This window comes from Mesocricetus auratus, unplaced genomic scaffold (genome assembly GCF_017639785.1).
Source record: "Mesocricetus auratus isolate SY011 unplaced genomic scaffold, BCM_Maur_2.0 Super-Scaffold_15014, whole genome shotgun sequence".
NCBI classification, from domain to species: domain Eukaryota; kingdom Metazoa; phylum Chordata; class Mammalia; order Rodentia; family Cricetidae; genus Mesocricetus; species Mesocricetus auratus.
This window is the reverse complement of record NW_024429186.1, coordinates 40493828-40506615: the sequence shown is the minus strand read 5'-3', so window position 1 is coordinate 40506615 and position 12788 is coordinate 40493828. Positions and strand designations below refer to the sequence as shown.

The 12788-nt window shown below is 42.9% G+C and overlaps 1 protein-coding gene and 1 pseudogene across 4 annotated transcripts in view; both read right to left on the bottom strand.

The window, feature by feature from the left end:
- Esr2 (estrogen receptor 2) overlaps positions 1–12788 on the bottom strand; it is a 60586-nt gene that overhangs the window by 29953 nt on the left and 17845 nt on the right. For all 4 annotated transcript variants that reach the window (XM_040742918.1, XM_040742915.1, XM_040742917.1 and 1 more), the window contains exon 4: positions 7516–7632. In XM_040742918.1, the coding sequence (XP_040598852.1) occupies positions 7516–7632 (117 nt within the window). The remainder of the gene's footprint in view (positions 1–7515; positions 7633–12788) is intronic.
- LOC106021356 lies at positions 476–1604 on the bottom strand (annotated as a pseudogene).

Genomic DNA, 12788 nt, shown 5'->3' with positions numbered 1-12788 from the left:
AAAACAAAAACTAAAATGTCCCATGCTGATATAAGGCTATGCTATTATAATTTCTTCATTAAGTATTGCAGTGAAAATATGCCTTGTTCAATTACTTCTTTATAATAAAGTCAAAGAAGTTAACTTGTTCAAACAAGAAATAAACACATTAAAAATTGTATAGTCATTGATAGATTACCTTCCAAAATATTTAAAAATTCATAATCTAAACAGTAATTTAAGGACTACCTATTTTCCCATAATATTGGGCATCAGTGGTACTTTTAATCTTTGTTGATTTTGGGAACGAGTCAACAGGCTTTTCTTATTTTGCATTTTTAAAATTATTAGTAATATTCACAGTGTTTTCCCTTTGCATTTCTTTACTTGTATATTGCTTATCTTTTTAGGTGAGAGTTCAAGACAGGGTTTCTCTGTGCAGTCCTGGCTGTCCTGGAATTCACTTTGTAGACCAGGCTGGCCTCAAACTCCTGTCTCTGCCTCCCCAGTGCTGGGATTAAAGGTGTACGCCACCACCACCCAGCCCGGCTTGCCTATTTATTTTTATCCCTTTCTCTTCTAAAATTTATTATTTTTTCACTTTAGATTTTTTATTTCGTTAACTTAAAAGGTAGAGAAAATGTATATTTCAAGCCTTATTAAACTTATTTACCTGAAATATATGTTTACATACAGGACAAACAAATACCAAATACAGGATTTCAAGTAACTTATGGGACAGTCATTATCTATTAAAAATATTTGTCTTTCTTCCACACACACAATCACTCCTTTTTATAGTATAAAAGCTAGATGCAAACTTATCTCATTGTTAACTCTGTTGATGAAAATGGGGGCACGCTTGCTTACAGTTCAGTTAAATGCACAAACAGAAGGCTGTTTCCTCAGACACAAAGACGCCCGTGTCTCACAGTAGGACTGCGTGCTCCGTGTTCACACCACCCCATTTCTTCTCCTTTCCTTTCCCTTTTTTACTCCCCTCTCCTTCTTTATGTCCTCGTGCCCTTAGCTTAGGTATCATTTCTGCTACATACAACATCACCGACTTACGTAATGGGAACTGTATAGGACAGAGGCTGCCGTCTTCCTGTTTGAGCTGTACCTGGACTCTGCCTCTGTACTGAACATCACGGTTCCATTCTCTGGAGTATTCTGTTTTTCTCCGGAAATGCATTCAGTCCAACTGCTGAGCATACACCCTGAGTCTCGGTAGTGGTAGGATTTTCTACAGCCTTACTTATGGGAATCTGCCTCCCCTCCCCTATGGTCTTCTTATTTAAATAAGTGAGGTAGATACAAATAAACCCGTCCTGGTCTTCCGGGACCCACAACTGCACAAGCCATCTCCACAGGAGTCCCCACAGCCCCATCAGGTCTACAGGCAGAGCACCAGTCAGAAACTCTCTTCTAAAATGTATACAGGCTCTTTGTACTACACTGCTGCATGCAGCAGCTGGCTTGCTCTGTGTGTCTGACCTTTGGTAGTGGCATCTTTTGCCATATGAAGCTTTCTTAAGAGGCTGGAGAGATGGCTCAGCAGTTAAGAGCACTGGCTGCTCTTCCAGAAGACCCAGGTTCAATTCCTAGCACCCACATGGCAGCTCACAACTGAAACAATAAACTATAATTCCAGGGGATCCGATACCCTCACACAGATATACATGCAGACAAAACACCAATGCACATAAAATTATAGTAAATAAATCATAAAAAAAGAAAAATTAAAAAAGAGGCTTTAGTAAATGGTCAATTTGTTTTACATCAAGGTTATGAAAGTATTCTCCTTTATCTTCATAAACACTCGTGTGGTTAAAACCTATCTGGAGCCGGGCGTTGGTGGCGCACGCCTTTAATCCCAGCACTCGGGAAGCAGAGGCAGGCAGATCTCTGTGGATCTCTGTGAGTTCGAGGTCAAGCTGGACTGGCAGCCTCCAAAACAATACAGAGAAACCCTGTCTTGTAAATACAAAAAAAAAACCTATCTGGAATTTTATGCATATTTGTATTATGTGAGGTTGATATTTCATGTCACATTCCCCAAACCGATAAACAGTGTTCCCTATGCTTGTTATATCATAAGCTTTCTCCTGCCAATTTTAATTACCTGTCAATAATAAACTTTATTTATACAGGTGGTTCATTCCTGATTCTCTGCTCCATCTTACTGATCTGTATTTCTGAGGGAAAAGCCAGGAGTGGTCACGCAAACCTCTAACTCCAGTACCCAGGAGGTGGGGGCAGAAGGACCAGGAGTGGTCATGCAAACCTCTAACTCCAGTACCCAGGAGGTGGGGGCAGAAGGACCAGGAGCTCAAGCTCATTCTGGCTGCATAGTGAGTTCAAGGACAGCCTGAATGGACTACATGAGGCTGTTTTTATGTTTTTATGTAGCCCAGGCTGGCCTCAAACTCCTAGAAATATATTTTCCTTGACCTCCCAAGCACTGGGATTACTGGGATTAGCCACCAGACCTGGAAAAGATACATTGATATTTTTTATTACTTGAATATATATAGGTCATTTTTATTAATTTGAATACTATACCCACACACATATATTTGAATATATGCACACACACATATATATATACATATGTTGGGCATTTTTATTAATTTTAGTAGCTCCTATTTTTTTCCATTATTTACTCTTTGAGAGTTTCATATGTACATACATACATATAATTTGTTTTGATCAAATCTATCCCCCATTCCACTCCCATGTTTTATTTTTGATATAGGGTCTTCAAATGTAGCTCAGGCTAAGCTCCAACTTAACATGTAGCCCAGGCTGGCCTTGAATTTACGGCCATCTTCCTGCCTCAGCCAACCAAATGCTGAGAAGGCATGTGTACCATCACACCTAGTTCTCCTTGAATTTTGAGTCATCTTCTCAGCTGACTGATGCATCATCCAAATCTAAAAATAAATTAAATACACTAGGGCCAGGAAAGCTGGCTCAGCAATTTAGAACACGTATTGCTTTGGTAGAGGAACCAAGATCAATTCCCAGCATTCATATGGCGGCTCACAACCATCTGGAACTATAGCTCCAGGGGATCCAATGCCCTCTTCTGGCCTCCAGGAGCACAAGGCACACACATGATGCACACACATGTAGGCAAAATACCCATACACATGAAACAAATCTAAAACCTGGGACATTTTCCACTAAACATTGATTGAAAAGCCATACCACTCATCAGTTTTTAGAATGGAGAAAAAAATGACCACAAGAATGTTGACATTTAAGAAGTAATTGTAAGAAAACAGAAAATATAAACCTTTTTTAAAAAAGTCACTGTATGAGGGCTGGGGTGTAGATCAGTGGTGGAGTGCTTGCCCAGCATACACAAGGCCCTGGGTTCGATCCTTAACACACACCCCCAAAGAGCGCTAAGTGAACAAAATAGTAGTAGCAGTAGTAGTGATAATAAATAGCCTCTGGGAATCATGATAATAATATAGCTTCTAGAGATGAACAAAAAAGGTAAGCCAAGAACATCATGGAATATCAAAAGGTGATTCAGGTTAGAACTTCAACAAATTGTCTTACTTAGGAAGAAATTCTCAAATCAGTCAAAACTGTATATAAATAGAAATGTCCCTAAAGAGACTGAAACAGCAGATATATAAGCCCCAAGCTAGTGGAAGACAAAGAAAAACATAAGATGTGATCAACCAAAAGGAAGAAGTGTTACATTCAAGATAAAATATGGGTTGTTGGGGCTTTGGTTTTATCTGACCTTGTGTCTTTGATACAGGAAAGGTGACACTGACTTAGGGACATTTGAACCTAGTTTATAACCAGAAGAGTTAAAAGCTTAACATGTATCTCATTTTTTTAAAAATGTATCACTTAGCCTGGTGCATTTAATCCCAGCACTCGGGAGGCAGAGGCAGGCGGATCTCTGTGAGTTTGAGGCTAGCCTGGTCTACAGATGGAGTTCCAGGACAGCCTCCAAAGCAATAAAGAGAAACCCTGTCTCAAAAAACCAAAAAAAAAAAAAAAAGAAGCATCACTTTATTTGTGTGTGTGTGTGTGTGTGTGTGTGTGTGTGTGTGTGTGTGTGTGTGTACACTCGCACACATATGTGGAGGTCAGAGGAGAACTTGTGAGAGTAAGTTCTCTCCTTCTGCCTTGTGGGTCCTGGGAATTGAACTCAGGTCATCAGGCTTAGCCATAAGCACTTTTACTGGCTGAGCCATCTGACAAGTCCACGTGTATTTCACTTCATTAATAAAGCTATAGATGCTTAATATTAACCATAGCCCAAACAGTTAATGAAACAAAATATTTATCTTAAGACGATACTTTTCCGACTGTATGTTTGTCTTTTGCACAGTGCATGAGGAGGAGGCGTTTAACAACAGACGTATGTGCAGGGCTGGTGATCCATCTCCATTGGTAGAGTGCTTGCCTGGCATGGGCGAAGTCCTGGCTTTGATTCCCAGGACTACAGAAGCTTGGTGTAGCATGCCTTTACTCTCAGTACTTGGAGGGTAGAGTGAGGAGCTATGTTGAAGGTTGTTCTTGACTGCAAAGTAAGTTTGAGGCTACCTTGGGCTACATGAGATCCTGTCTCAAAAAATAAAAATAAAAATTAGGGTCAGGAGATAGGTTGCGAGCAAAGAGCTTGCTGTGCAAGGATAAATACTTGGATTTGATCCCCAGCACCAGCATAGAAAAGCCGGGTGCAATCCCACATGTCTGTAACCCCAGCACTGGGAAGGCAGAGGCAAGAGGATCCCTGGGGCTACCGAGGCCAGCCAGTCTAGCCAAAAAAGGTGAGTTCCAGTGCAGTGGGAAACACTGTCCCAAAAAGGGAGGCACCTGAAACTGACCTCTGACCTCCACACACATGCACACATACCTACATGCACATGTGTGCACACACAAACACATATACACACACACAACTTAAAAATTAAAATAATTTGTCTTAGGTAGAAAAGCTAGGAAATAGGATCAGCCCAGTCAGGAGTCTGGTCCTAAGCTGAGATGTAATAACTGTTTTATACTGCCTACTATCCCAGACATCCCTGTAGCCATCGGTACAGGTGCCAAGTAAAGAGATGGCATCCTAATGATGCTGAGCTATAGTCCCAGCACAGGGATACACACCAAATACATAGCTATTCAGCTTGTGTTCATGTGTTCATGGATACCTACATCACAATGTGTCTTTATAGTGAAGCCATACCATCCCAACCCACCCCACCCCTCAAGTCAACCTGGGTGGGCGTCCTTTCACCATTTAAATAACCACCTGAATACTTCAACCTAAAGGGCAGGATAGGAAACACAGAAGCCACACCCATGATTCCTCAACAATGTGGTGGAGTTAACGAGTCCTGAGCAAGTACACACCAATAGACATGTAACATAGAAGGGGATGTCTCATGGGGCTCCACCCATAGACAAAGAACTATAGGCAACTAAGGAATGCTGAAACTGGGAGAAATAGTCTTTCTCAGGGGAGAACCACCAGCCTAGTGGTCAGCTTTGAAATCATATACACACAGGTAACATTAAATGGACTGAGTAGGGGTGTGTGTGTGTGTGTGTATGTGTGTGTGTGTGTGTGTGTGTAACAGTAACAATTTTAAAACGCCATGATTTCTAGCGGGAACAAGAGGAGTACATGAAAGGGATTGGAGGGAAGAAAGGGGAGGGGAAAATGATATAATTTTAAATTTAAATGTGAATGTTATTTTTTATTTAAGGATAGTAGAAAAAGACAAATGTGAACAGAGGATTTGGAGAAAAGCAGAAACTGCCAGGATTAAAGGGAGGAGCAGGAACTGGAGGGATGGCCCAGTGTTTGAGAACACTTGCTGTTCTTACAAAGGACCCAGTGCCAGTTGCCGGTACCTGCTTGGTGACTCATAACCATCTGTAACTCCAGCTCCAGGGGACCCAGTGCCTTCTGACCTCCATGGGCACTGCATGGACATGGGACCCAGACATGCAGGCAGGCAAAATGCTCATGTAGATAAAATAGAAATCAACACATCTTTAAAGAAGGGGGAAGACGAAGAGAAACGGTTGGCACTTCCTCATTCTTTGGATAGGAGGTGTCCCCAGGGCTCATGCTGGAAGGCTTGGCTACAGTGGGTGGCACTGTCAAGAGATAACTGGGCTGCGGAGACTTTGGCTTCTTCAGTGGATTAACCTCTTCATGGGCTCATAATATAACGGCATTACTGGGAGGTGGGGAAGTGAGGTCTTGTTATTTGTGCTTAACTGAAATGCACAGCTTGTCCCTGGCCCCTGCACCCTTCATTGCTTCCTGGCCACCGTAAGGTAAACAGCTTCCCTCCCCACACACCTCCTCCATGAGGCTTCTGGCTTCCCTAACAAGCCAAGTGACCATGGACAAAACTTCTAAGATCATCAGCCAAAATGAAGTTTCCTCCCTTCAACTGTTTCCCTCAAGGCATTTGTCACTGCGATGAGCACGAACACATTCTTTCTGTTCCGTTGAGGCAGAATACCCATCTAGGTGACACCTCTTGGCTCATCTGCAATTCCCAAAGAGATTAGAAAGCCTCACCCACTCGTGTTTTGTTTCGTCTCAGGGTCTCGCTCTATCATCCAGGCTGGACTCAGACCCACAGCAGTCCTTCTGCCTAAGCCTCCCGAGGGCTGAGATCACAGCTGTGAGCTACATTGCTGGCCTATGCGATCAATTCTTTACACCTCTGTGTTGAGCCCGGGAAAAATCACAGCATGCCACGGCCATAATTCGTAAGCACTATCTCAAGAGGAGAGCTGAGGGAAGCTGAGATGGAGTGCCAGACACTGCACCCGGGTTCTCACTGTCTGCTCCTCTCAAAACCCAAACAAGCAGATAGCTCTGTTTCAGAGATAAACCCAAGGGCTAGAGAGCTGAAGCTAAATGAGCAGTCGGCAAAAAGAGAAGCAAAGATGAGACAGACTCTGTCCTCAGACTCCAGCTCCTCCTACGGGAGTGCTCCTTCAAGAGAAAGTCTACAGACTCCAGCTCCTCCTACGGGAGTGCTCCTTGAGGCACTGTCTACAGGCTGCAATTCCTCCTTGAAGCATACATTCCCCTCCTTCTAGAAAGCAAGTGGAGAGACAGGATCACATCTTCCCCATAGTCCCCTGAGTAATCCACAAGGCATTCTGCTTTCCTGTCATAAGCTTTAACTGTGGATGTTTATGCCAGGATGTCCCAGTCCGCTGGCAGGTGGACCTCCAGCCTCTTTGAGCATTTCAGAGGCTAGAAGCCCCCCAACCTGCACAGAGGCCTCTTCTTCACTCCACCACTGAGCGGTGTGAGACTCTGGACTCTGACGCTCTGAAATCTTTGTCCTGTGCTTGTTCACGCTTACCCAATGCTGTCTGCGGCTGCAAGGAATAGGCATTGTACTTTGATGGACACAAATCCCTAAAGATAATTCCCATGTCCTAAGTCTCCTCTCAGCCAGGACACGTCCCCAGTGCCTTGGCTCTCACAGGCGCCTACTATAATAAAAGGGAAGGAGCACTCACCACACTTGACCATCCCAACTTCATAACACTTGCGAAGTCGGCAGGCCTGGCAGCTCTTACGCCGGTTCTTGTCTATGGTACACTGATTCGTGGCTGGACAGATATAATCATTATGTCCTACAGCAAGAAAAGGGGTGATTAATGCGACATTTTGGTTGAAGACACTGATAACACCATGCAGCAGTGCCAAAAGCAGCCACAGTGAAGAAGATATTTAGGTTCCCTTCAGTACTGGGGATTAAACCCAAGCTCTCATGCATGCCAGACAAGGACTCTACCACTGCATTATATGCCCAGTGTGGTGTGTTATTCTTTAAATGTTTATTTAACTTTTTGAGGGGAGGGGGGTTTTCAAGACAAGGTCTCTGTGTAGCCCTGACTGTCCTAGAACTAGCTCTGTAGACCAGACTGGCCTTGAACTCATAGAGATGCATCTGCTTCTACCTCCCAAGTGGTAGGATTAAAGGCATGCTCCACCACCATGCAATGCTATTTTTATTTAATTTAATCTGATTTATTTAATTTTATATGTTTATTTATTTCAAGAGAGAGGAGATGTAGGTCTTACAAGAATCAGTTCTCCTTCCACTATGTGGATCCTGGGCATTTAACTCAGGTCTTCAGACTTGGCAGCAGGTGTTCTTATGGACTAAGCCACAAAGGTTTACTTTTATTGTTTTGTATTTGTACATGTGCATGCTTACATGCATGTGTACATGCGTGTGCATGTGCACATGTATGTTATGTGCAAGGGTCCATGGAGGCCAGAGAGAGCACTGGATTTCTTGGGACTAGTTACAGGTGGTTGTGAGCTGCCTGGCATGGGTACACATTTGGGTCCGCTGGAAAATTCGCTTGCACTCTTAACAGAGCCATTGCATTATATTAATAAACAAAATAACCTGCACTTCTCATGTGATGTCTGTGATAACCAGACTTCCAGTATCAGAGTGAAACATGTGAGCAAATCATAAAAAAAATTAAAGTTGCCAAAGAACGCATGGGAGAAGAGGCCATTTATAGAAAAATGGAATTCTAACCCTGATGATGTAATTCAGCTGAAAGAGTGCCTGCCTGTCACACATGAAGCCTTGGGTCAGCCCCTAGCCTTACATAAAGCTGGGCATGGCAGCGTATGCCTTTACTAGCAATTCAGAGATAGAGACAGGAAAATCAAGTTTAAGGTCATCCTCGGCTACATACCAAGTTAGTGGCCAGTCTGGGCAAAGCAAGACTGTCTCAGAAAGGAGAGAGAGAAAGAAATGAAATCCCATTAATGGAAAAAGCGCAATGACAGGGTGGAGGGATACATGCATCTGTGGTCAAACCACAGCAAGGAAAGTAAAAGCTAGGAGCATCTGGGCTCTGGAGAGGGTCAAGGAGTTGTGGCTGCAGAGCCCATTCAGAGGGGAGGAGGCTGATTCATCACTGCCTGAACTCTGGCTATTTCCTTTCCAATTCTTTATATCAGTCACAGAATTCTTTTTTCAACTTAAATTAGAAACAATCTTATTTTATATACCAATCCCAGTTCCCTCTCCCTCCCATTCTCCCGTGTCCCCCACCAACCCCCATCCCATTCCATCCCTCTTCTGCTCCAAAGAAAGGGTGAGGCCTTCTATGGGGGATCATCAAAGTCTGTAACATCATTTGGGGTAAGGCCTAGGCCCTCCCCCGTGTTATTCACAGAATTATACATATATGTTAACACATGGTAAAAGGATAATTTGAAAACTAACTCCCAATGTATAACGTAACATATAATTCAGCTTAAATAAATATGTAAAATACAATGCTTTTCAAGTTTTTCTTAGTCTATTTTTTTCTTGAAGTATACTCAAACTATGGTTAATTTTTTATTACAAAGATAACTTCTCTCAGCTGGAGAAATAGCTCAACAATTAAGAGTGCTGATTGCTCTTCCAGAGGACCCAGGTTCAATTCTTAGCATTTACATGAAGACCTACAACCTTCTGTAATTCTGGTTCCGGGGAATCCAATGCCCTCTTCTGGTCTCTGAGGGGATCAGGTATGACATACATGCAGGCAAAACACTCATGGACATACCAAAAAAATTAAGTCCTTTTTAAAAAGATAGTTTCTTGGGGACTGGGGGATGGCTTAGTGATGGCCTAAGATGTGATTCCCAAGTAAAAGGCAACTGTGGCAGCAGCATGTACCCATAACCCCCATGGTGGGGAGGCAGGCTGGGCGTGGTAGATACCTGAACAATGGCTGTCCAGTCTCACTAATTAGTGATGCCCAGGCTCACCAAAGAAACTGTCTCATAAATGAAGGTGAACAGTGGTAGAAGCCAACACCCAATGTTGACCTCTGGCTTCCACACATGTGCACATGCATCCCTCACAAACATACACATATATCAACAAGATAGCACCTCTAACATGGCCTCATATATATATACACACAGAGAGAAATGGGAACATAGATGAATGCATGTCTACGCATATGTATATATGGATGTATTCATAAATCTGTTCTCTAACTCCATCCCCTGAGAGGACCTGGTGCATGGATCTTCCAAGGGCAGTGAGAAAGGAGCACTCAGATCTTTTATTATTGTCATTTTCCAGTAGGGGAATCAGGGTTCCACGAAAAAACAGCTTATTTCAGAACTAGGGCAGGTGTCATGCACAACCAGCCTGAAACATTTTGTACTAGGAAGGAAAGCAATGCCCAAAGAATTACAGGAACATATTGAAAAGACAGGAGACAGCTTAAGAACTCCTGCTGGCCAGATCTGAGATAATGTGAGCCTCAAAAAACAATGCTAGCAACCCAATACAGAAAATAAGAACCTGTAAGTCATACTGATTGATTCATTGACTTAATGAAGAATATCATTATTTACTTAGGCTCAAAAGGTTTCCCAGCAAAAACATCTATTACAAACGGGGGAAAGGGAGTACTTTTACAGAATGGATGCCTGGCAGCCAGTACCTTAATCAAATCATCAAAATGAGGCCTCTAGCAACAGAGCAAATTGAAATCACGCACCACTTGAAAGGAGATAATGAACGCAGCAGCATCCCTGGGCTGTCCCTGCTAACAATGCAAACAGAGTCTGGGATGGAAGATCAGACAAAGCCAGAGAGAGAGGGATGTTATGCAAGATGGCAGCTCAGTCTTCCAAAGCTTCATAATCATGGAAATAACTCAAACTCTGAAGGACAGAGACTAGAGACATGACACCTAAACTCACAGTCGTTTCATGATCTCGAACCTTGTGCTGAGGAGGGCATTCAAAAACCTCCAAGTCTGAGCATTAGGTGATGGTAACATGTTCGAGCATGCATGTTGGTTTCCCACCTGACACGCATTTGACAGCAGTGTGGCATTGGCTGCATAGGAAACATGTGTTAAAGTATTGAGTGATGAAGTATGTTGACAGCATTTTCCCAAACAGTTCTGTGTGAAAAGTTTTTTATATCATACATACATATTTTTTAAAGATTTATTTATTTATTACATATACAGTGTTCTGCCTACATTCCAGAAGAGGACACCAGATTGAATTGTAGATGGTTGTGAGCCACCATGTGGTTGCTGGGAATTGAACTCAGGACCCCTGGAAGAGGAGTCAGTCAGTGCTCTTAACCTCTGAGCCATCTCTCCAGCCCCATACATACATATTTTAAGTATGACATTCATTAAACATAAATAGAGAGGGTAGAGCACATCTGTAATCACAGCGTTTGGGAGTGGAAAGACTTCAAGGCTAGCCTGGGCTACACAGCAGTAAGACTCCCTCTAAAATACAAATAATTAAATGTTTCCATTGGTTTTCTTTAAAAATGTAGGTTACTATTCACTCAACTACTATGACTCAAGGTCTTCCTCACCCATTTGAGTTGCTGGTAGAATCAGCACCTTGTTGTAGGACTCGGGTCCCTTTCTCGATATCTATTGGCTGCACACTGTCTTCAGCTTCTACAGGCAAGTGCAGTTCATTGTTTAGTACACAGAGTGGTGTCAGCTTGCTTCCAAGCCAGGAGGAATGCATCTGTGACTCCAAATTTCTCTCTAATCTATGTGATAGGGTCTTTTGAAAAATATTTATAAGCCAAGCATGGTGGTGCACACTTTGAATTCCAGCACTCCAGAGGAAGGTGGATCAGTGTGAGTTCAAAGCCACAAAGTCCAGCTTTGTGGTCTAAAGAGTAAATTCCAGGCCAACTAGGGCTACATAGTGAGATCTATATATTAAAAAAATACAGACAGATATAAGATTGTATGTGCTTGTATGAATACCTACATGTGTATATGTTCACTACATGTGTGCTAGTGCCCATAGAAGCCAGAAGAAGGTATCAGATATCCTGGGAACAGAGTTACAGACAATTGTGGGCTGCCATGTGGTTGCTGGGAATTGAACCCCTGTCCTCTGGAAGAGCAGCCAGTGTTCTTATATATGAATTTGAAGGAGAACAAGGAGGCATAAGAGAGGGATTGAAGGGAGAAAGGGGGAAAATATATTTATATGAAGACATTTTGCCTTAAAAAGGGATCAGAAGTTTTGATAATATGAACATGCTTAGTAAAAACAGCCTAGAAAATGTTATGTAAAACCCCAAAAGAACCCTCCTCAAATTGCACCAGCTATCAAGCCAGGGGTTGGTGGTACACGCCTTTAATCCCAGCACTCGGGAGACAGAGGCAGGCAGATCCCTGTGAGTTGGAGGCCAGCCGAGTCTACAGAGTGAGTTCCAGGACAGCCTCCAAAGCTACAGAGAAACCCTGTCTCGAAAAAAAAAAAGATATAAAACTTCATAGGAAAAAAGGGAGCTTTTATAGTATGAAATACAAAAGCATTATCTTATTCTTTGCAACATTATTGGGTTTATCTAAATAGCATGTCACCCGGCTTTGTGATTACAAGAGACAGCACAGACCAGTGAGATCTGAGTGTGATCACAGAGAAAGGAGAAAGAGAGAGGAGGAGGACAGGGGTGCACACTGTGAGCACATGTTCAGAAGCCGGAAACATTCGGGAAAGTGAATGAAACTTCCTAAGATATACAAATAAAACCAAGCCCTGAGGAGCATGGGTGACTCTGGTACTGGGAAGGCAAAAGCAGGAAGACTGTGAGCTAATTTTTGCCTGTCTGTTTGTTTTTGAAATAGGGTCTCTCTATGTAGTCCTGGCTGTCCTGGAACTCACTCTGTAGATCAGGCTGGCCTCGAACTCACAGAGATCTGCCTGCCTCTGCCTCCCAAGGGCTAGGATTAAAGGTGTGCACCACCACTAATTG